A 22,003-nucleotide genomic window follows, 5' to 3' on the forward strand; every position below is an offset into this window, starting at 1 on the left:
TAATCTCTCTTTTACTACAACTTCACCATTCCTGGTACATGAATGTATTCTACATATCTTCTGCTCTTTGATTACATTGATTGATATTGTTGCTTAAATGTTGAAATATCGAATCACGGAGATTCCACCTCATGAATCGTCCACGTCCGCGTTCCCCCCTTCTCCTTCGAGAACTGTGGTTCAGAGACCCAATTCACGCCCGGCCCTTCTGCAAAACTCTCTTCCATCTCGATGCCCCACCGCAATCCTCCATCTTCGTCAATGAACCACCCCAGTCGTGTCCGTAAGTGCTTGTAGTCGTCTGGTCTTAGTCGTCCGGATTGGATCTCCCGGACTACTTGGAGGAGATTTGCACTTCCTGCTATCAGGACGAGCACATCGCCTAGGCTTTCCACGTTGCGGACTAGGCTTCCGAAGTATCGCTTTTGGAGCACGGCTACCACGGCTGTGGTGATGATTAGCCAGCCCATGATTCCGATGCTGAGCCAGACGGCGACGGCGTTCATTTGTAGCAGTTCTACGCGTTGTGTGACGTGTGCGGTGGCTGTGCGGTTCGTATGGGAAATTGGATGCATGACATCTTGGTACTTGGAGGCCTTTGTCCCTGGAAGGTAGTTGCCGACGAGTTCTAGCCCGGGACCGAGAGAACTTGGAAGACTAGCATTGATCTTTTGATACGCCCATCCTCCAGTCTCCAGGGAAACATTAGAGCTGACGAAATGCTGGAAGAAGGTTGTGAAGGTCTTTTCTGTGAGATTTTTGAAGGTTTCTGCGTCGAGTAGAGCCTTTGGATCTTTGCCGGCCATTGAGAATATTGAATAGGTCATGAAGTCCATGTTGAGGCCATTCATCTCGTCGCGGATATTATATGTGTTGTCGTCGAGATCCTCAGTGGTGTACCCTATTACATGGCCTGCGCCGCCGATGTGCGCTGTGTCAGCTGCTGTCAGCATGGTGCTGGTGAAGAGTCGACCGTAGCTGTTATTTTAGGAGAATAAGAATGAGCAAACATCGCTCTTAGATTTTGTGGGCTTTGACATACCTCAATGTCACATTGTAGTACATGTAGCCATCTCGCATGCGGATTTCCGTTTTGTTGTGAGGGAGATAGTTGTCGGCGAAGGCATCAGGGGCAGTCTCCGGTGTGCTTGTGATGTTGAATGAGAGAATGTTGCCGTTGGAAGGATTCACAGTCACTCTTGCATCAGCGGTCTCAACTACTGGCTTACAGTTTAAGATGGAGAGGGAAGGGGGAGCGGGGAAAAGCAGTCCGATGTCTGGAGTCCCTTGATACGGGTTTGCCTTGATTCCCGTATAGGCATCACCATAGAACCATTTAGCTGTGAAGTTGTCCTGCCAAGCGCGCGGAGACCACAAATCGAGATTCACGTTTGGGGACCAGTATCCGACCCCCACGCTTCCTCCGTCGGCGGTTCCATTGCCACAGCAAACGATCGAGGATGGGTTGACAAAGACGGAAGTGCACCCAGGACACGATGTCCAGTTCTGACCAGACACTAACGGCGTTATGGTTCCAGGGTATTGCCTGTTTTGATATGTGCTGCCCAGCTGATAACCCCCCTGGAGACCGCTGGGGATCGTGGTTTTGTTCCAGATAGTGTGGTTGGTCAAGTCCGTCGTTGTAAGCCAGTTGGAAACGTTAGCCAAAGCCTGTAATGGGGCATGGCTGCATTCAATACGGCCTCGAATGGCAGGAGTATTGAATGTGACATTAGTTTGTGAGGATGAGCCTAGGTCGTCCGCTTGGCTCGCACCAAGCTTGGATAGTGAGGTGTTGGCAGAGATGCTGTCAAGATCGAGTGGCACAAAGCTCCAGCCGTCTTTGCTCCAAGCAGGCTCGGAGCCATTCATAGCCAGTTGAATTGTAGCGGTATACATCCAGTAGGAAGATATGTCCTCATAAAGGTTCGCGAGGATGGTTGCCGTATAATCATTGGAGTTTTGCGGGTATAGTGACTGCAGTGTACTGAAAACGTGTGGAATGCTCCGAATTTCCAATGAACGTTGGAGTGTGATGGGCTGGGCAATGGTGCCGGTTCCACGATCGAACACAGCAGACATTGCGGTTGTGACTATGAAGCATTATTACCATACAACTTGGATTTACTGATCCACGAGTCTCAACTTACACACGGGGGAAATAGTAGACCCTAGAGTAACAATGAAAAGAAGCCAATGTCTGTGAAAGGCGGCTTTTCCAGCCGCCCAAAACCAGTACGAGGACTGGTAAGACAAGTCAACGCCTGACCGGATTGGCAGACTATGTCTAGTCATGCCCAGATATGGCTGCAGTCGACGGAAGTTGTCGTCGATGGCACTCCACCAAAGGCCAAGTCCCACGGCTACAACAGTAGGGATCATGGAGAATGGTGCAATGCTGGACATACTGCTTCTCATAAAATTTAGGTCGAATTGGTATACAAACGCTTTGGCATACAAGTCGGAGCCTTCGGCATAATGATAGAGGACCGCAAGGCCAACGACAACGGCAATGAGGGAAATGACCAGACCAATTAGAGCTGGCAAGCGGAGGAGCTTGGGGGTTCCGTTCTCAGATTGGGTTGAATCATGGTTGGCGAGGTTGTTATGGTTGACACGAGAGATGCCCTGGGAATCCGTGTAGAATATCTCACCTTTCAGCTTGCTTTGCATATCATTTGTTGAAGGTTGCCTCAAATACCGGAATTCATATCTTGTCCTTGGGCTCTGACTTATCAAGCAGGCCACGCCAGTACTTGTCGCGGGATCCTTCTTCAAGTTTAGCGGTCTGTATCGCAGCCTCGAGCGCCACCAGACGACAACCACGAGGATAAAAGAAACGGCAAAAAGAACTCCAAGGGCGATTGCGGCACCAGTCTCGACCACTACCCGGGCCTGAACAGCACGGACAGTACCTTGCATAGACATCTTTTGAGAAGCATCTTGCTGTCTCAAGGATGCCTGTAAAGTTTCACCAAAATACCGTTGCTTTGCCTTCGCAGCGGAGGAAACCAAGTTTGGGTCGTTGACTAGCTTGGTAGTGTTGTAGTCATATAGAGCCCCAAGTAAAACAGCGGCACCGCCCATGACAGCGGTGTCCCAAAGTATGGATATCATATAAGTAGTCCAGTCGGCATTAAGTACGAGATCTTGGAAATGGGTTGTGTTGACCAGGGTATCCGGGATGATGAGTTTGTTTTGGTTGAAAGCCCTCTCGTCGAAAGAGATCTCTGGCTCATCTCCATCCAGCTCAATCGAAACGGTGATATTAGCCATGTAGTATCTGGTCTCACACAGCTGGGCCACGTAGCTACCACTAGTGTTGGTCCAAGGCTCGGTGACGACAATGATTTCGTGGCCATCACATTCTGCTGTAGAATTGGAAAGCGAAAAGTGCTCTGAAGTGAATAGGACGTCTTCTCCTTCGAAGAAGGTCGATGCGTTGGACCAACTGCCTCCTCCCTCGGTAAATAGGTCCATGCTAGCCACTAGCCCATATTCGCAGCCATTAGGTGATGACCAGATAATGGAAACTGCGTCCGATGCCCCATAGCCCTTTTGAATCACGAACTGCCCAGTACGTTCGGCTTCCACCTTCATTTGAGTGCAAGTCAACTCGGTCTTGAACATGGTTGTCTCGCCTTGCCACTTTTGTGATGAGTCCGTAGGTAAGGTGTTGATAGGCTCTTCTTCCAGACCGGTCGGCCAGATCGGTAGGATTGTGTATTCATCCGTAATCCATGGCGAAGTAGAAACGTTTTGCAAAAGGTTGGCGATAGTCCGAAAGTGTGTGGTACGGTCCGCTTCGATAGGCAGAGAAGAGCCTGTCTGGGGTGAGAGGCGAAAAAAAGTCGACCGACTGTGGGACGATGACATCTTCTGAATACAGATAGGCCGATGATAGAGTTGAGATAGCTAGGAATCCCAGAATATTGACCAACGCTGCGCAGATCAAGGTCCAACTGCGACTCCCGTGCTTCTTCTTGGCAAAGCCATCATGTAGAGATACCCACCAAGGACCGGGTGAGTGAAGAACAGACGACGACGCATCGGCTCCATCTGGTCGGGCTAGTCGAGCAAAAGGCTCTGTGCGCTCTACATCGTCAAATAGCATAGCGGTAAGTTGGACATATATCACACTGATCATGGTTGGGGTGTATCTCCAGCCGAAAAGCAGTGCTGAGGAGCCATCATCGGGTCCAAGGCCATAGTTCGTCGAGGATCTCCACCACAGTATAAAGGTGATCAAACAGAGAGAGGCGCTAATAAAACTCAACATAGCCAGAAAGGAATGGCGAAGTGTATAGGGGATCCACTCCCCTGGTACTTTGCACGATTCATTGCTTTCTGCGCCCTTAGGTTGGTGGGCATGACGATTAACGCAGTTGCGGTTGGAGTTCTGAAGTCGATCGCTATCATTTGGTGAAACTGAGCGACTGGGTCGAATAGAACTCTTAAAATATGGCTTGTTTCCAAGGACAGTGCGAGTTTCGGAATTATTATACTGCCTCGAGGACATACTCAAACAAGCGTCAGGTGCGAGCAGCGTCCTGAAGCCCGCAGTATTATAGAAATAGTAAGGAAAAATTATAAGACTCAAAATAAAGGTAAAACTCGCCAGGCTTATAATTTTTGCGTGAGGGGTGCTGTCTCAGCCTCACATGAGATTCAGGGACGGCATGCCAGCGGACCGGTCCTAATACCACCGGCCTTCAAAGTGGGAAAGGACATGCAGGGAGGACCCCAGAAAAGCGACTAGCTCAACGCACATCCCTCGCAATTGAATGCAAGCGCTAGATAGTTAGCGGACTAAAAGGCCTGAGTTGCAATTTGGCCCCCAAAAGCCAGGATCAAAAGAGTTGTTATTAGTCCACCGCTCAACGGCTCCATCGATCGACTCTGCACCTAAGGCCCGTGTCGCGGAAATACCCGACGCCGAGCCTCAAGCGGACCAAAGTCTCCAAGCGATAGTACTTCAGAAATAGCAAGTTGTCTGGAGCCTACTTGAAATGGAACAAGTGCAGCAACGAGTCATGTTGGTGGCGGATACTTGGCCTCTCAGGGCTTGTAAATTAGCGCCCGACTGGGGATCGGCGGGTTTACGCCGTGATATCCTGTAGCGTTGACAGAACTCTTCACAACCGTGCAGCTAATCAAACGGCCGGTGTTTCGTATACCCGCTGTTGGATCTTGATCCCTGCATCTTGGCGAGGTCAATCATTTGCCGCGACTGATGTAAGTCTGCCTTCTTCCTACAGGAGAGGTCTAGACGACCCCGCTGCACTTATAAGAGTACTCAACTTCCGCTTCACACTTGATTCTTATTCACAAATTCCTCTCAAACCCCCTCTTCATTATTCTATCAGTCTCTCTGCACTCTAATTTTAATATTCTTCCAGCTAGATCCGGTTCAAGAGCCTAATTGACAGAGAAACCTCGGTCCATTCTCCGCTTCCAATACATCGCCCGTCACATGAGGACTATGTACTGAGATGTAAAATGCGAATTGCCGGACACACTTACCATTCGCATGCATCTCGGCATTCTAGAGAAGCATTGACCTCTCTAAGAAGATTTGATCGCAGACAATGATAATGGTTCAGGTTTCCTAATCAATGTCCCACCAGACATCCAGGCTAAAAACGGCTTGCCTGATCATAATGGAATCAGGTCTTCTCAGTCACTTTGACTGAACATCTTCCTCAGAATCATGGTGGAGCCTCAAAGGCCCCCGTGTCCTGCGGAATTGACATGTCTTTTGCCTCGTTGTTGGTCAGATGTTACAAAGAGCCGTCTGGGTTCACATGTGCAAGAGATGACCGCTGCTCACAAGAAAGAACCTTTTTTCGGGCCGCTCATGTCTTTCTGGATGCTTGAAATGATAAAGGAATTGTCATGAACCTCATCATTGGAACCACTAACAGCATTCTATGTTCAAACCTGGGTGCCATACTAGGGTGACTACACTAAAGATAGAAGTACTTGTTACAGAGCCCAGTGACTATTACCAGTCAATCGCAAGTCAGAATTCTGAGCTTGAAACAAGGAAATCAATGTGCTAAAGACTCAAGAGGTATATGTACAAAGTATAATAAGGGCAGGATCATGTCCAAAAGATATGTATGCCTCCCTGGGAAAAAAAAACATGGAAGAAAGTCCATGAAGGCGCGGTTTCAAGATGGAATGTGAATCTCGATAAATATGATCAAGCCATCTCGAGTTTGGAATCATTTGCGCAAGAAGGAGTTGGAAAGGGTTACGCTGACTGTCGAGTAGAATCAAATATTTACTCGGCGTAGTCAAGGTTGACGACGAGACGGAGGGCATCGACCTGGACGTTACCACCAATGCCGTTGATATCGGTCTCGGCGGAGGTGTAGGCGTTGTTGACGCTGCTGGCGCCGTTGCCCATGGACGAGCAGCCCTGACCGTCGTGGGTGCAGATCTTCATTCCCTGGATGGTCTTGCCGGCGTTCTGGGCCTGGATGCAGGAGACGTCCCAAGAAGCGAAGTTGGGAGCGGCACGCATGGTGAACTCACCCCAGGTGGCGGCGTAGCTGCCGTACTCGCTGAGCGGAGTGTCCTCACCCTCATAAGCGGCCCAGCCACCGGTGGACTCCTCATCGAAAGCAACGTACTTGATCTCGCCGGGAGACAGAGTCATGGAAAGAGCCTTGTTGGGGTTGAAGAAGCCGTCCATCAATCCGTTGGGGCCCTTCTTGTTCCAGAAGATGACGGTCCAGTCGTTGTGCTCGCTACCCTCGAAACGGGCGACGAACTGGTACTTGTGAGCATCGGCCTCGTCAACCTCGATGATGTTGCTGCCCCAAGGGATACCGGTGTTACCAGTCCACTCGATACCGAGGACCTCGACCTTGTAGTTGGTGCCACCGAAACCGTCACGAGAGAACGAGAGATCCTGGGGGTAGGTGGTCCAGGAGGAGCTGCCCGAGCTGGAGCTGGAGGCAACGGGAGTCGCGCTGACGGACGACTCGACGTTGGCCGGGGTGGCGGTGGCCTCGACGGTGGGAGCCGCAGTGGTGGTCGGGATGACAACAAAAGTGGTCGAAGACGAGGAGGACTCAGAAGCAACCTCACCAGACCACTCATTGACCCAGCTCTCCAAGACGCCATTAATAGTGGCAACCACAACATCGCCGACGGCACGATCCTCCAGCGTGGGGGCATCGGTCACAGTAGGAAGCTGAGGCTCCTCCATCTCGGCCTTGGGGTGAGCGTGACGGCGCTCATGACCGTGAAAACGAGCGACGGCGGTGCTCGCCGTCAGGGCCGAAGCCAGCAGGAACGAGTTCTTGAAGAGCAATTTTTTTTCTGCAAAAGAATGACTTGAATGAGTGACTGAGCGAGAACAACGCTCGAAAAAGAGAATTTGCAAAAGAGTGTGTGGGATGAAGAAGGAGAGTGGAATCCCTTAATATGAAAATGGGCCCTTGAGGGGGGGAGAGAAAAAGGGCAGTACTGTGAACGCCCCGGTCGTCTCCACTTTAGGGAAATCTGGATCAGGGGTTACCTGGCTCCTATTCGTTGCTAGGGCGTTCCTGACTCCGAGTACGCCACTGTACGGTCTCATTGGTGAGATACCTGACCCTGAGCCCTGGGCCGAGACCCTTTTGCTGTATTATATACCCATCCTCAGGTACCGAATTCAATAAGGTACTTGGTTGACCCAAATCTCTGGCTTGGTTCAGGTACCCGTCTCCTACCATCTCCCCCCGTCTACACACCTAGGTTCACCTGAATGACTATCCCTGTAGAAATATTGATTTTAACTGCCAAACACGTGTTCATCGGAATGTGCGGGCAAGAATAGTTGCTGGCACATTCCGATGCCTCGTATCCCGCAAAGCCCTGTGCTCTCACCGATTACAGTACACGCCAAAACAGGGACAAGCCACGGCAATCTCGCGCTTCCCCACGCAGGCCAATCGGACCCCATGCATCAGTGAGCCCGTCTTACGTGTCTTGGGAGATCCCTTTTGGCGAGGGTTTCGGTTTCCTGGGACTCGACACGCCGTGTTTATGACTCGACCTATATCCTCCTAACCACGCATCGACACTTAAGCGCCCGACCATTTGAACGTGCTCACGACTCACCGACACCAGTAACTCGCGGACAACCACATCATCTGGTGCAAAGGGTATCAGGCCATGGACGATCGCCACCCAACGGCTACGATGTTCGTCGGTGACCCATCCCTGACCGCTGATGGAGCCCCTAGAAGGTGCGGCCGCGGTAAGGTACCAGGCTCGGCCGCTTTGAAATTTCCGGATCCACCGGGACTGGTTGTCTCCTTCACTACTGGACTTGGGACAAAAGCAGCGGATTGCCGCGGATCACAACTTGTACGGGGCTCCATACTGTAGTCACCGTGGCGTAGAATACACTTCCACGCGACAGCTGCCTATTCTGGATCCTTTTGGTTCGAGACCTCGAGAATTCTAACGGTTTCTTAGCTCACTTCTCCTATTGACAGGCACATTGATGTCAGATCACCCTGGATGTACTGTAGGTACTTATGCTCCTTCAATACGATCGGTTTCATCTTCTCCATTGAGACTCCACTCTTCTTCAGTCTTCAACTGGGATATATTACACGTCACCATTGTTGATTCTGATTTTACATTCGAATTCTACCAGCGATAGGCTGCCGTGTAATGTAGCGTAAAGGGGCCAGAGCATCCTTAGCATGGGATCCGTGCCTTGGTACCGAGGATCTACACGGGCTTCAATACCGCTCCAGAGCCATTCTGAAACGCGATATATTTATCCACCCTACCGAACGCCCCCAAGGTCGAGTCCAGCCTTCTGATTTGTTTTGCTGATTATCCTTAACGACAGCCGACCGCCACGACCAGCTTGTATGGAGTATGTTACTATTTACATCACTTTCACAGCCCCCCGTCCATCCTCGAAAAGATAACACGATACGATGCCAACTTAGACAAACATGAAGCAACCTGGATCGGTCCATCCCCACCTTAAGTCAGGACTTACTTCCGCAGATCAACACCTCCTTCGAATGAAACACCCCCAGCCTCGGCATCCAACTTCACACTCTCATCCAATCCACACGCCCTGAACAAAGCCTGCGGTGTTAGACTCTCATCTAATCCAGGCAATCCAAGCTTCTTCAACTTCTCCAACCCCTCCGCCATAGCCGTAAGAGCTGGCCCGATAGTCGCAAACGGAAAGATAATAATCTTAAACCCAATTTCCCGCGCCTCCTGCGCCGTGATACTCGGTGTAGACCCATGCTCAACCATATTCAGAAGCAAGGGCCACGGCGCGAGGTCCTTCACAGCCTGTTTCGCCATCTCACGCGACGAAATCCCTTCTCAGGAATCCCACATCCGCGCCCGCGTCGCGTGCAGCTCGAAGTCGAGTAAGCGCTTCCTCGTACCCGTGTCCTTGCAGGGAATCCGTGCGCGCGATCACGACAATGTCGCTGCCGAGTCGATTACGTGCTTGCACCGCGGCTCGGATTCGGGTCTCGTATGTTGGGGTGTCGACTCAGGATTTTGCCAGCCAGGTGACCGCAGCGCTTGGTTTGAACTTGGTCTTCGATGTGGAAGGCGGCGACGCCAGAGCGGGCGTATTGTTCTGTGGTGCGGGAGACCATGATGGGCCCGCCGTAGCCTGTGTCGGCGTCACAAATGAGAGGGGTCGACGGGGATAGATTCGCAATCATTTCGGCGTTGGTGCGCATGTCGTTTAATGTGCAGATTCCTAGGTCGGCTTGGCCGTGCACTGAGGCGGCGGTGCCTGCGCCGGTCTGGGGCGGTCATCAGTCTCATCTGTGTGATCCTATGCTGAAGAATACTTACCATGTACAGCGCATCGAATCCTGCCGCGAGGGCCAGACGGGCTGAGAGGCCATCATACACACCTGGGGCGATCACAAAGCCATTCGGATCCTTGAGGGTCTGGCGCAAAGTGGTTGCAGCTGAGGCGAGAGGCATGACGTTTATCGCTAACGATCACAGACACTTATTAAAATCCGGCGAAAAACTTTGAGGCTGAGGAGCAGTATCAAAGGGCGAAGTGGAAGACTATAAGTTGAGAAATGGCTCGGCTCCCATTCATATCGCCCGATCGCAGGTCGGTGATGATGCGCGCAATCCCCACCTTGCCGAGCCGAAGCCGATACCGGGAGCCTTATGTCACCGCCATTTTCTCGGTCTTTTCTCGCTGTCAGCAGTCTCCGTGAATCTTGGTCGTGGGTAGTCTGGAGAATACGAATACATTGTTCGGTGTTTAATCTGCTATCCTTGAGCATGCCTCAGCGTCGGACTGTAATGTGCCGAGCATATGTGCATTGTATGACCGCGAGGATTTGCGCGAATTGCAAATATAAACCTCGGGCATGTTCCACAGGCAAAGGCGGAGTAGTTGACCCAGAACTTAAAGAGTAATGCAACCTTTTCTCATCACGAGCCGCAGATCCATAAGATTCGTTATACTCAAATGCCGGCTATGCCAAGCCTTGTGTACAGGGATATTGATGCAGGCGTTCGAGGGTTCTCATCGAGCTTTTACATGATGGTCTCTGATTGGATATGCTGGACCCACAATCGTTCGGCCGAACGCTGATGTGTATATCTCTACGCCTCACCATGACATCGCCTCAGACTACTACAATCTAAGGCCGAATTATTAATTGAGGATGGGCAACTTGAGCCCGTCAATATATGCAGCTCTTGTATAAAGTAGAATATCACCATTTTTCCAGACTTCAAATCTGCACTCAGACAGATTTATACCTTCAATTGACATAGTCTGCTTAATTGCTCGTTCTATCTCGACCTATTCGCTAAAACCCTAGAACAATGTTTGGACAGCCTAAGATCACCCCCCTGCCCTCAGACATCGACCTGAGCGGCAAAAACGCCGTCATCACCGGTGCCAGCGGAGACCTCGGTCTCGAAACAGCACGCCAACTCCTCCAACTCAAATGCTCCACTGTGATTCTTGCCATGCGCAATGTTTCCAAGGGCGTAACATGCGCCAGAGAACTCCGCGAAGTCCCGTCTATCAAAGCGAACAGTCCAACTATCAAAGTTCTTCAACTCGACGCTGAGCGTTTCGATAGTATCCAAGCGTTCACCAAGACTTTGAAGCAGGAAGTCCCTACCGTGGACATCGAATGCAGGTATCAACCGTTTCAGTTTCGAGCGCAGTCCATCTGGACACGAGGCAACTGTGCAGGTGAACTACCTCTCCAACGTTCTCCTAGTCGAACTCCTCACCTACCTAGAATCTAGTGCTGAAAAATCGGGCTCTCCGACACGGGTTACCTGGGTAGGAAGCCGGAGGAACGATGCAGGAGAGAGTCTCTCTAAGAAAGTACCTACTGGATCGGTCCTCGAGTACATGGACTCCGCGGAGACATTCGCCAAATTCACTAGGTACGGAGATAGCAAGCTTCTCTGTGCGATGTTCGTCTATTCTCTTGCGCCGAGACTGGATGCCGGGAAAATTATTCTGAATTTGGTTTGTCCCGGGATGATCGGCACAAACCTGGAGAGTGATCTGCCGCAGCCTCTTCGGTTCCTAGTTGGTATTTTGAAAAGAATGCGGGCTAGGACTGTTGAGGTTGGTGGGTGGCTGATTCTCAATGCGGCTCTTATTGCCGATGAGGATTCACATGGGAAGCATCTGGGTGACAAGGATATTCTTGAGTAAGTGTTTAATCATGAGTCTGGTGGTCTTGGCTGATTTATTCGTGATAGAAAGTCGAGATATCTCCAATCTGAGGCTGGGCTGCAGGCTCAGAAGAAGCTGTGGGATGAAACGATGGCGGAGATGAAGAAGCTGGCTCCTTTGCCGGCAAAGTTCAATTGAAGGGTTGTAGGGCACTTCTGTCTCTTTATAAATGCGTTGTATGTAAAATGCTCTCATCTTACTGATATTCATGGTTCTTTGAATGACTCGACTTCCAAACAAAGTCGCTGTTCAATTATGGAAACCATCTCTGGAAGATACGTTCTATAGTATCATCAGATTCCAAAGATGAGTATCCCTTCGACTTCACATGTGATGGCAGTTCTTCAGCTCTATCTTCCTGCTGCCCTGCAAGAACGCGTGAAATGGCATCGTAGCCTGGTCTGGCGTAAGGCGTGGTGCTATAATTATCATTAGATTGAGTGCTTCTCCGGTCGTCCGAAAAAGCATCAAGCTGCTCCCAGAGGTGACCAAGGTTTTTCATGGATAATGTGTCTTGTCCAGTCCACTGCGGGCGGGTTTGAGAGCGATGGGTCAAGAAGTCATTCAGACACGTCACCATCTCTTGCTTGTTCTCAGAATGCGAGCGATTTTTGAGGTAGATCAGTATCAGGAGGGCACATTGCTCTGGGCAATAATAGGCTGAATCAAACCAGACCCGCGCTTCCCACGTAGGAACTTTCTGGGCAATTGCAAAGAGTTGAAGGTATTTGAGACATAATTCCGCCATACTGCGCATTTCTCGCAATCAGCATACGTAGATAATGTGACACCAAGCAATGAGTACTTTACCTGTGCCATGAGGCTTGAGAAGATGGATTTTGATGGTCGGGAGGACTGAGAAGGGGTTTTTGTAATGTGATAATCGCTTCGGATCTGAGCAGAACGAGTGTCAAGTCATTCCACCAAGCAACCACATTGTCCTCCATGCGATCATTATAATAATCCGGATTGGACTGCGGCGTTGCGTTCTTCATACTATTGAATGGTTCGCGATCCGAACTTTGAGATGCCTTATCAACGAGGCTGCCCGCTTCGTGGAGCTGGTTTATCAGACTGTTGATAAGACGACATAGCTCTATAGTTGCAGAGACAAGATCAGTAATCGTGTTCTCCGAGATATGATCGGCATCTTGAAACTGGTGAATGAGGCGGTTCTGTAGTCGTGCGGTTTCATACCAACCAATAGCTGATTTCGTAATTCCAGCCGGACACTTTTCAAGCTTGAGATATTTCCCTATTTCCAGAACAAATGGGTCAATCATTGGCGTCCCTTCAAGGTTGTTGCCACAGCATGTAGGCAGGCCTGTAGAGAGACTTGTCTGAACGTCGAACCAGACAATGTGCCATCAAATATGGCGTCGATATTCGCGAGCAAACGCATCTTTCACTTCATGCTCAACTTCTCGATGGAGTCCCATGCTTTGGGCCAGGCAGACAGATGCCGCAATGAAAGTTGCATCTCCCAGCGGCTCATGCTTAGTGGAGTGATGGACTAACAAGGATGCAGCAAGTGTATTGAGTGTGGGATGTTCAGTATACTTGCATGCGGTGAGGCTATCGCGACAGGCTTTTTCGAGCCGATCTATGATGCTATCTCTCTCACAATGCTTCAATTCGGGAACATTTCACGCTGACTCCATTGCCACAGACGCGCCTGCAAATAGAACAGCGAAATGAAGACAGGTGAATGTAGGATCTTGGACGAGGCTTGATAGCGGAGCCATCGGGCCATCTCCGCCAAAACATCTCCAAAATAAATCACAGTCGGATTGGAACTTTTGAAGGTTAATCAGAGGCAATATTGGGTAAACCCCGTAGATAAACGCTTGAACCAAAGCGTTAGATGCAAGCTTGTTAGGGAAGAGACAGACAGTTTGCAAAGGAAGCTACCGAGACATAAGGTGGCGGTAAGTCGGCTGGGTAGTCACTTTCAAAAAAGAAAGAGTCATTAAGGTATTCCTGGTGTGCCCATTAGCATTCTGCTATGTCAATAACATTGTGTACACACAATGCACTTACTTGACCGTTCACAAATCCCCAGACCGATTTCCCAACATAACGCGACTGACAACTTCGCTGCATACTGAGGTAGTTTGGAGGAAGAGTAAGAGTCTTGTGTGAGATTTCCTGCTCCGGTGGTGCATTGGATTGGGAATTGTCTCGTGGCGCTTGCAGATTTAATACTACTGCCTCGCCACAGTTTCTTTCTTCAACTCCCGCTGCTCGCAAGACTCGGCCTGTCCCTGAATCCAGAATACCAGAGGTATATATGCATGTTTCTCCCAGACGATGGCAATTGCTGCATTGTGGTTGCTCTCGTCCGCAACGTACCTTTCGGCGACGGCATACGAGGCAGCTGAGTGCCAGCCGAGGTCTCTTCACGGGATAAGAAGTCATTAATCCACCGTAGCATCATATGGAAAAATCAAGTACAGTTTGCGCATTCAGACGGTACTCGAAGTAGTTATACAAGATGGACCAAATGGGCTCAAGTAGAGGAAGCACATTGGGGGTCCGCCATGCAGATCGCTTTAGTCAGCATGTCCAGAACCGTGGAACTCGCAGCTGGACGTTTCCATCGTGAATTCATTTCGTTCTTGAGATGTTCCCGACTTTCGCTTAGAGTGCGCCTACCTCCTATTCCTCCTTCGCCATGGTCCTCAGGACCGGCACTCCCGTCGTCCAAGAATATGCAGCCCCGCCGCCAACTCTAAGCACCGACCAGAAGGTCGCCCACGAGCGCCAAATCTATCGAGTTCCGAGACCTTCAGGCTATCGCGTGTCATGGCACGCCAACCCCGCCGTCGAGGGCCACCATTTCGGCCAGTCACACCCGATGAAGCCGTGGCGCCTAACTCTGACCAAGCAGCTCGTCATGGCCTACGGGATGCACCACGCTATGGATCTGTACTTGGCGCGGGCAGCGACATACGAAGAGATGGCCGAATTCCATGCAACCGACTACCTGGACTTTTTGCAGCAGGTGGTGCCCGGTGACATAGATCGCGCGGAGCAGAATGACAACGTGATACGGTTCAATTTCGGTGACGACTGTCCCATCTTCGACGGGCTGTACAACTACTGCTCGCTATACGCGGGTGGCACCGTCGACGCTGCGCGCAAGCTCTGTAACGATCAAGCTGAGATCGCAATCAACTGGTCCGGTGGTCTGCACCACGCGAAGAAGGCCGAGGCCAGCGGGTTCTGCTATGTCAATGATATCGTCCTGGGCATATTACAACTTCTACGGCACCACCCGCGCGTGATGTACATTGACATCGATGTGCACCACGGCGACGGCGTGGAACAGGCTTTCTGGTCCACCGACCGTGTTCTGACTGTCTCTTTCCACAAATACGACAAGGATAACTTCTTCCCTGGCACCGGCGCCCTCGACGACACCGGCCCCACGCACCCGCTCAATCCGGGTGCCCACCACTCCATCAACGTACCGCTTCATGACGGCATCCACGATGACTCCTATATCAGCCTGTATGAGGAAGTTATCGGCGCCTGCGTCGAAACATATCGACCGGGCGCGATCGTCCTCCAATGTGGCGCAGACAGTCTCGGCTGTGACCGACTTGGCTGCTTCAACCTCAACGTCACGGCACACGGCGCCTGCGTCGCCTTCACCAAGAAATTTAACATACCTCTACTCGTTGTTGGAGGCGGAGGCTACACACCTCGCAACGTATCCCGCGCTTGGGCCCACGAGACTTCCATCCTCATCGGCGCCGAGAACATCATCGATCCTAACATTCCCCAAAACGTCGCGTTCCGCAACCACTTCGGACCTGACTACACACTTTTCCCATCGCTTTCAATGATCCGTCAAATTGAGAACAAGAACTCCCGTCAATACCTCGAGGGTCTCGTCGAGGCCGTCCACGAACAACTCCGCTACATCAAGGGCGCCCCCAGTGTACAGATGAGCTTCATCCCACCGGATATTCTGGGTCTACGCGAAGAAACCGAGAAAGAGATCGAAGAGGAGACTGCCATGCTGGAAGAAGAGCGTGAAGAACGCGAAGGCAGCGGCTTCGCTTCAGCCATGAGCGGCACAAATGACATCCCCGGCTCAGCGGGAGGAATTCCGCGGACGAATCGTAGGCGTGAGCTCGAACGAGGAGCAGGATATAAAGGCGAGCTGTATTCATGACGAAAGGTTAACTAATTTGCTCCGTTTGGTGTTCTGGATCTAGGAGTTTTCTTTTCTTGGTGGGATGCATTTCCTGGCATTTACTACTTTCTTTGTACGGGGTGTTGGTGTTTTGTGTGTGTCATGATATCCTCCCTTCAACAGCATTGTGTATAATACTTTTCGATATCACTTATACATTGGGGTCTCCCAAGACTCTTCCTGCTCAATTTGTGGAGAAAAAGCCCCGAGGGCGCTAATCTATTTGGCTTGTATCATTACAAATTCAACGGAAGCTCCATAGAGATTGTACGTGTCAATGTTCTATTTTCCGAAAGTTTCATAGATCATCTTTCAAATCTTCATAAAGCCTCCGTACCTCAACATGAACCTTGGTCTATGACACAAATCTCCGATTCTCCTCACTTGGAAATCTCCTCTGAAGATCTAGTTACACATCTCATTCTCACAGAGAATGAATAGAGTGAAACACTCGCTCTAGGATTGAGAAGACAACATGGAAATGTAAAATCAGAATTTGAGCGAGGGACAACAATGCCGACCAAAAGATACTAGGATGGCTTTTTCCGCAATGCACGGGCTATTTCCTCCATGATGTCAGTGATTTCCCAAAAGAGAGCTATGTAATGATTCCTCCTTTGAACAGCGAAGTAGACAACTTCGCCGAGCTAAGAATCAGGGATCTTAGCCACACTTCACTCGGACTAGCGCGATCTGATCGTCGGCTAGGCACAACATCGGGAAAAGGAGGAGGTATAGCTGAATTTTGAGAATCTATTGTAGATAATGAAACGCTTATTTTTTTTGAATTAAATAGCTACATGAATAGAAGAAATCAAATGCCGTCCTGACCACCATGTATATAGAGCTCGACTTTCAGTATTCCCGATCTGCATCATGCAGACATGATTATCCACGCCATGTGAATCAGATCCCCCTGCCACCTTTTTCAGTTTTTCTTCTTCTCTTCTGTCCACTTGTTATAGATTGCTGCCATGCAGGGATTTCATGTGAAAAATTACTATGTACCTCGACCATAGCCAATTTTCCTCACCTTAGTAGGCCGAGGTCGAGGTCAGGCTGTGATATGGAGATAAGGTCTAAATTCATATTCTTTTCATTTTGAGTCGTTTCGGGGTTAATAAATCCACAATCAAATCGGGTATCCAGAACCAAATCGGGTATCCAGCATTGGGGGCGCGGCTGTAGCCGGGAAACGTTTGTGTTGAACATCATGGGAAGGACTATGAGGATGGGCGGCCGGGTGTGAGCGTGCTGGGTAGTCTGCGCAGGTTGAGTACGTCGTCTGGCGGAACACCAGGTGAGTGGAATGCATTCGGTTTTTGAGGACGGCCTGTATAGGGCGGTGGGGCTGTATTTAAGGGATTTATTGGGTCTCCTCTGCATCCACGAATTGCTCCACGGCTGCTGTTTGTGTGTCCTGTCGTTCCAAGATATCGGTGGCTGGCTCCTCCGGGGTCGTTCCTGCTACTTGGCCTACTCCTGGGTATTAGCTACGGGTCCTGTTTCCCGGGAGGACACCTGGTTTGCGGGGTTGGAACGCCTGTGTGGCGGTATCCGGAACTGGGCGGATTCTCTCTGACCTGGAAGGATGGGTGCAATGGCCATAATCTGTTTTGTGGCGAGTTGAGGGTTATGCGAGTCCCTGGGTTTGTAGGTTAGCGGACAAAATAGGACGAGTTGATCGGCTCGGCGAAACATACACCTCAGCGTTGATAATCCAGTCGAGATCCTCGTCTCCCTCCTCGGAGCCACCGGGCCCTCCCTGAACTGCGCGGAAAAGTCGAGGCTTCCAGTCAACACCATCATCGGCACGCTTGGCGGCTTCCTCGCGTTGACGATCCTCGATCTTGGTCTTTTCGTCCGTAGCAGCGGCATGATTCGAGGTCACGATGGCCTTGACAGTTTTTTCCCACAACCGCTGAGACTCACGCTCTCCTTGCTCCTCAATTGGGCGTGCCAACGGCTTCGAGTGTTTCGCATGAGAGGCATCGAACAGAACCTCTTTTTGATTGGTCTGCGCTTTTGTTGGTTCCGGACCAACAGTGAATCAGGAGACAAGAGAAAACTTACGTGAACATTCTTGATGTGCATTTCGCCATTCCAGAGGCCGGATAATTCATATAGAACCTCGCCAGTCTTCTCGTTCTTGATAGTTCCTCCAATGGCGTTATACGTACCGGAGAAATAGCCCTTAGTCTTGAACTCGATATCGGCCACGAGGTGATTCTCCGGACACCGGACATAACTGTGGTCACCAAGCTCATACTTCATCTTGCCGAATAGGATACCCCGCGCATACATGTTTGGTTGAGTCAAGATACTGCCATTCGTTAGAATCCCCACATTAGACCCCATACATTTGAAACGTACTATCGCTCGCCTTTGTCCTTGTCCTGGCCACGGTTCAGGAGTCGCAGGATCGCAATTCCCTCCATCAGACTGGCAGCGGAGTTGCCCAAAAACCTGCTGCGGGGTTTGAGAGTTCCGTCGATCCGGATGTTGTGCTCGGGAGCCATGAAGAAATAGCTCGACTTGGGCGGGTGATGAGAGGTTTGTTCAGAGATATAATATCCGTGGGTTCCATCGGGATAGTCCCAATAGCAAGTAAAGGTTTCTCCGAGAATAGGGTTCAGCGGCTTCTTCACTCCACTGCAAGGTGTCAGGATCCGGTCATAGCCCAAGTATGAAAATACCTACGGAGGTTTGATGTGCCATCCACTCAAATAAAATTTGACCACGGAAACAAAACGCTCGACAGGATCTTCGATTGTAGGCATGGGCAGGAGGGTATCAGGGTGTGCCATGAAGCTAGGAAATCGCGTCAGTTATCCAGTCACTTCGCCGCAACCGCGGGCAGCCGAGAGTTTTGGGCGTACTTGGTGATGCGTTCTAGCATGGACCTCGGCTCAAGAATGAAAGTAGGCAGCACGACCCGACTCAGGTCAGCGCCAGGGCGCAACTGCGAGATGATATGCGAGAGAACTGGGCCTGGTTAGCGCGAGCGCAGCATTCTTGGGCTGGGTCGCTTACTATTTCCCTGTTCGGGCTCAACGATCTCGTCTTCTCCGCTCTGGACGGAATCCTCCATGGACGATCTACCTGGATGGGCGAGGGTGTTAGGTTCAGTCATGGTGCTGAGCGCTTGAAGCTTGGAAGTTCCGAAGCAAAATGACGGAGAAAACTTACTGGCCATGGATGCACGGCGGAGACCCGGGACCGGCATGGCTGCTTTCGGAAGTTGGCTGAGTGAGTGTGTCTATGAACAGCAAGGCATCTAAAGCGCAAGACGTTTCAAAGATGGACTTGTTTCGTTGGGGGTTTAGAGAGAGGAAGAAAAAGAGAGGAAAATGAAGAGAGGCTTAGCCTCAGAAGGGGGGGGCAGTGACGTCGAGCCTCACACCTCCACTTTGGGCGACTTGGGCGACTTATTTTACGAAAATCGGTCTGTTCAACCGATGTAATATTCGGTTCTCCCCAATACAGACTGCATGTTCCCATTCATCCTTTCCCACTCGTCAGTCTCTTGAGTTGTTTCGACTCAAGGAGGGGTACGGCTTGGCACAGTGGGGATTCGAGGTATAGGCAAGTCAGGTCGGACCAATTCACCGCAGCTGCAGAGTCTCTGCATTGGATAACATTGTGCCTAGGTCTCCGATCGCAGGTGCCAGGGCTTGGAGCCAAGACCGTTCAACCTTCCAGATCCCCTCCGTCAGATCCGATCGATAAGTGGGACATCTCCCCGGGTGATCTCCGCCACGAATGCCATATCTGGCCGATGGAGCATGACGTGGAAGTGTTCAACTGCGTGCACCGATTTCAAGGATTTCCAGTTCTTGAACCACACGACCGAGTCCGCCGCCATGGAACGAAATGTTCGTTGCACATATTGTTCGATCATCTCCCGGGCCTCCCTCGTTAACTCACCCGTGGCTGGGTCATCTGGAAGCTCGAACTTGGTCCATACTACCAAGTGGATGATGTCGGTGTCGATGCCGTAGGGCCAGTCGTTGTACAGGATGCAGATATCCTCTTGTTTTCGCGTCAGCCAGTTGTCCATCTCCCTCAAAGAAACATTACTCACCGTCGAACTCAAACGGGGATCCCCGCGGTTTCAGATCATCGGTATCCCCATTACCCCAGTGCAGCCTCTCCTTGACGACAAAACGCATGACCGATCCATATTGAGCCTTAATCTGGGCAGTGTATTCCAGGTATTTCCGTAGCTTGCTCGGGACACGTTGAAAACGATCAATTCGGTTAGTCCCTGTCAGACAACCCCTGTTAGCCAAGGCCTCGTGCCGTGCATGCAGGAGACAGGCTCCACTTACTCACGATCTCCTGCACCGATTTCCAGTCCTGTCGTCGGTAGCGTTCATCCGGTGTCGCTAGGCATCGAATGTTCTTCGGCGGTTGATCGCGTAAAAAGCTGGGACATTCCGATGTCCACTGCGATTGAGGTACGTTCACCAGCCAGTAAGGTAGACTGTCGGCTGTGATGCCGTTTTCCTGAAGAAAAAGAGCGGGGAGGGCCGCGTCGGCGTCTGCCAATTTCTCATCCAGCGCAGTGATCGTCGCGGCCGGGATTGACGGTGTAGAATGAGGCATCGTGAGATGGAGGCACAGAGCTAGAGGTAATTGCTTGTTAGTGAAAAAGAGACAAAGACGAGAACGCCACTGCCGGCGCGACGTCACTTTGCAGCAAGATGAGAGAGTGTGGCAGTCCACAGAGAGCTGAATCCAGGGCGCCGTTATTATGTCGATCACACTTGGGCCACTCCTTGCCCCCGGAATAATCCACCCGGTGGCAACCTGATTGGATACAAGGAAGGGGAAGAGATGTTATGTAGGATTTAGATTGACCAGTATCTACATGTTGATCTCGATTAGATACTTGGATACCTCTATGACTACCTCACAGCCAATTTCTGGACAACTGGGTCGTCTGCATGGATCACCGAGACCCCCGCAGCCTGAAGCTCCTCCTTGATTTTATCCCAAACTGTCGGCACAACGCACTTTGTTGCCTCTTCGATAAGCCAGCTCCGAAATCCAGCCTTTGCAGCATCAATGGCTGTGCATTTGACACAGTAGTCCCCAGCTAGCCCCACGACAAAGACATCTGTCACCTTGCGGGCACGGAGCAACTCAGCGATGTCCATGTTGACCGACTTCTCTATCATAGCAGGAACACTGTTGCCAAATGCATCGGCAAAGGCAGAGTACATCTCGACCTGTGAGTGCTTTCCTTTATGAACGACTATATCGATGAGATCGGCGCGAAGCTCGGGGATAAGCTGCGCGCCGGGGCTGTCAGCCACGCAATGAACGGGCCAGAGCTGTTGGGATTTTGTCTCGGATTCCTTTCCCGGCGCCGGGTTCTTCATTTCGATGAACGATTCAAAGGGTCGGTTATTTGGAGGGGGATGGTTGCTGGCAAAGGAGATATGGTCTGAAGGATGGTAATCTTGAGTTGCGATACGCGTCACAAACCCTGATTCAGAGAGGAGGTCATTGATCAATGGCGCGAGATCTCGGCCTCCTTCGACTGCAAGAGATCCATTCTATCATCCCAGCGAGCGTCGTAGCATCAGCACGCCGAGCTTGGGACTGCGATCAGCCAATCTTCAAACTCACGGGTGGACAGAAATCCTCCTGCATGTCAACAACGATTAAGGCGGGCACGAACGGCCCATCTGTCCCGATTGCGAACGGCATTGTGAGAGAAATAAGTTCAGGGAAAGCGTCCAAGAAGAAGAAGCAGGAAACGGGTACGTAGACAGCGAAGCTTGAACTACGGATAGCTTGGCTGTTCCTGGATGAGTCAGCAGGCGGGTAAAAACGAAAGTGAGCAGCGGCACAAAACTTGCTTCTCTCCTTCCTCCTCAAGGGCTGCGGCCCCATTTGAATTGACCAACTAGCTCCAGCTCTAATGCGTGATAATTGCAAGGTATGTGAAATGTGCTCTTTATATTCAGTGACCCTACATGATGATCCTATTTATTGGAGCTGTCTGAGCTTTGGCTATGCGGACAAACTCATTATACGCTTTTTTTATCTGAACTTCCCTTCTC

At 50.8% G+C, this 22,003-nt stretch overlaps 10 protein-coding genes across 10 annotated transcripts; 2 read left to right on the forward strand and 8 right to left on the reverse strand.

Annotated features, from left to right (window-relative positions):
- Window positions 1-113: 113 nt before the first annotated feature.
- Window positions 114-4,519, reverse strand: N7477_000672 (DUF3433 domain-containing protein; the record flags this gene model as incomplete). The annotated part of the gene is made up of 4 exons (XM_056962335.1): window positions 114-978; window positions 1,043-2,093; window positions 2,151-3,828; window positions 3,857-4,519. 4 exons carry the CDS (start codon window positions 4,517-4,519, stop codon window positions 114-116), a joined length of 4,257 nt encoding a protein of 1,418 aa, XP_056827338.1.
- Window positions 4,520-6,286: 1,767 nt separating this feature from the next.
- Window positions 6,287-7,219, reverse strand: aspf4 (allergen Asp F4; the record flags this gene model as incomplete). Its single annotated transcript, XM_056962336.1, has 1 exon — window positions 6,287-7,219. The coding sequence occupies one exon, from the start codon at window positions 7,217-7,219 to the stop codon at window positions 6,287-6,289; it is 933 nt and encodes a 310-aa protein (XP_056827339.1).
- Window positions 7,220-9,012: 1,793 nt separating this feature from the next.
- Window positions 9,013-9,981, reverse strand: N7477_000674 (isocitrate lyase/PEP mutase family protein; the record flags this gene model as incomplete). The annotated part of the gene is made up of 4 exons (XM_056962337.1): window positions 9,013-9,324; window positions 9,371-9,498; window positions 9,557-9,794; window positions 9,847-9,981. 4 exons carry the CDS (start codon window positions 9,979-9,981, stop codon window positions 9,013-9,015), a joined length of 813 nt encoding a protein of 270 aa, XP_056827340.1.
- An 867-nt stretch (window positions 9,982-10,848) lies between these two features.
- Window positions 10,849-11,863, forward strand: N7477_000675 (Short-chain dehydrogenase/reductase SDR; the record flags this gene model as incomplete). The annotated part of the gene is given in 3 exon segments (XM_056962338.1): window positions 10,849-11,171; window positions 11,188-11,700; window positions 11,752-11,863. The coding sequence occupies 3 exon segments, from the start codon at window positions 10,849-10,851 to the stop codon at window positions 11,861-11,863; spliced, it is 948 nt and encodes a 315-aa protein (XP_056827341.1).
- Window positions 11,864-11,978: 115 nt separating this feature from the next.
- On the reverse strand, window positions 11,979-13,008 carry N7477_000676 (uncharacterized protein; the record flags this gene model as incomplete). Its single annotated transcript, XM_056962339.1, has 2 exons — window positions 11,979-12,474; window positions 12,536-13,008. 2 exons carry the CDS (start codon window positions 13,006-13,008, stop codon window positions 11,979-11,981), a joined length of 969 nt encoding a protein of 322 aa, XP_056827342.1.
- A 921-nt stretch (window positions 13,009-13,929) lies between these two features.
- Window positions 13,930-14,162, reverse strand: N7477_000677 (uncharacterized protein; the record flags this gene model as incomplete). Its single annotated transcript, XM_056962340.1, has 2 exons — window positions 13,930-14,045; window positions 14,078-14,162. 2 exons carry the CDS (start codon window positions 14,160-14,162, stop codon window positions 13,930-13,932), a joined length of 201 nt encoding a protein of 66 aa, XP_056827343.1.
- Window positions 14,163-14,399: 237 nt separating this feature from the next.
- On the forward strand, window positions 14,400-15,908 carry hosA (histone deacetylase HOS2; the record flags this gene model as incomplete). Its single annotated transcript, XM_056962341.1, has 1 exon — window positions 14,400-15,908. The coding sequence occupies one exon, from the start codon at window positions 14,400-14,402 to the stop codon at window positions 15,906-15,908; it is 1,509 nt and encodes a 502-aa protein (XP_056827344.1).
- A 1,387-nt stretch (window positions 15,909-17,295) lies between these two features.
- On the reverse strand, window positions 17,296-19,155 carry N7477_000679 (OSBP family protein; the record flags this gene model as incomplete). The annotated part of the gene is given in 8 exon segments (XM_056962342.1): window positions 17,296-17,411; window positions 17,427-17,505; window positions 17,635-17,946; window positions 18,003-18,252; window positions 18,303-18,581; window positions 18,630-18,740; window positions 18,809-18,914; window positions 18,963-19,155. The coding sequence occupies 8 exon segments, from the start codon at window positions 19,153-19,155 to the stop codon at window positions 17,296-17,298; spliced, it is 1,446 nt and encodes a 481-aa protein (XP_056827345.1).
- Window positions 19,156-19,641: 486 nt separating this feature from the next.
- N7477_000680 (GIG1 family protein) lies at window positions 19,642-20,537 on the reverse strand (the record flags this gene model as incomplete). The annotated part of the gene is made up of 3 exons (XM_056962343.1): window positions 19,642-19,961; window positions 20,014-20,196; window positions 20,261-20,537. 3 exons carry the CDS (start codon window positions 20,535-20,537, stop codon window positions 19,642-19,644), a joined length of 780 nt encoding a protein of 259 aa, XP_056827346.1.
- Window positions 20,538-20,839: 302 nt separating this feature from the next.
- Window positions 20,840-21,647, reverse strand: N7477_000681 (nicotinamidase; the record flags this gene model as incomplete). Its single annotated transcript, XM_056962344.1, has 2 exons — window positions 20,840-21,493; window positions 21,567-21,647. 2 exons carry the CDS (start codon window positions 21,645-21,647, stop codon window positions 20,840-20,842), a joined length of 735 nt encoding a protein of 244 aa, XP_056827347.1.
- Between the last annotated feature and the right edge of the window lie 356 nt (window positions 21,648-22,003).

The sequence above is a fragment of the Penicillium maclennaniae genome (genome assembly GCF_028827695.1).
Source record: "Penicillium maclennaniae strain IBT 15551 chromosome Unknown utg000001l:1.0-3280838.0:1.0-3283122.0, whole genome shotgun sequence".
Lineage (NCBI taxonomy): Eukaryota > Fungi > Ascomycota > Eurotiomycetes > Eurotiales > Aspergillaceae > Penicillium > Penicillium maclennaniae.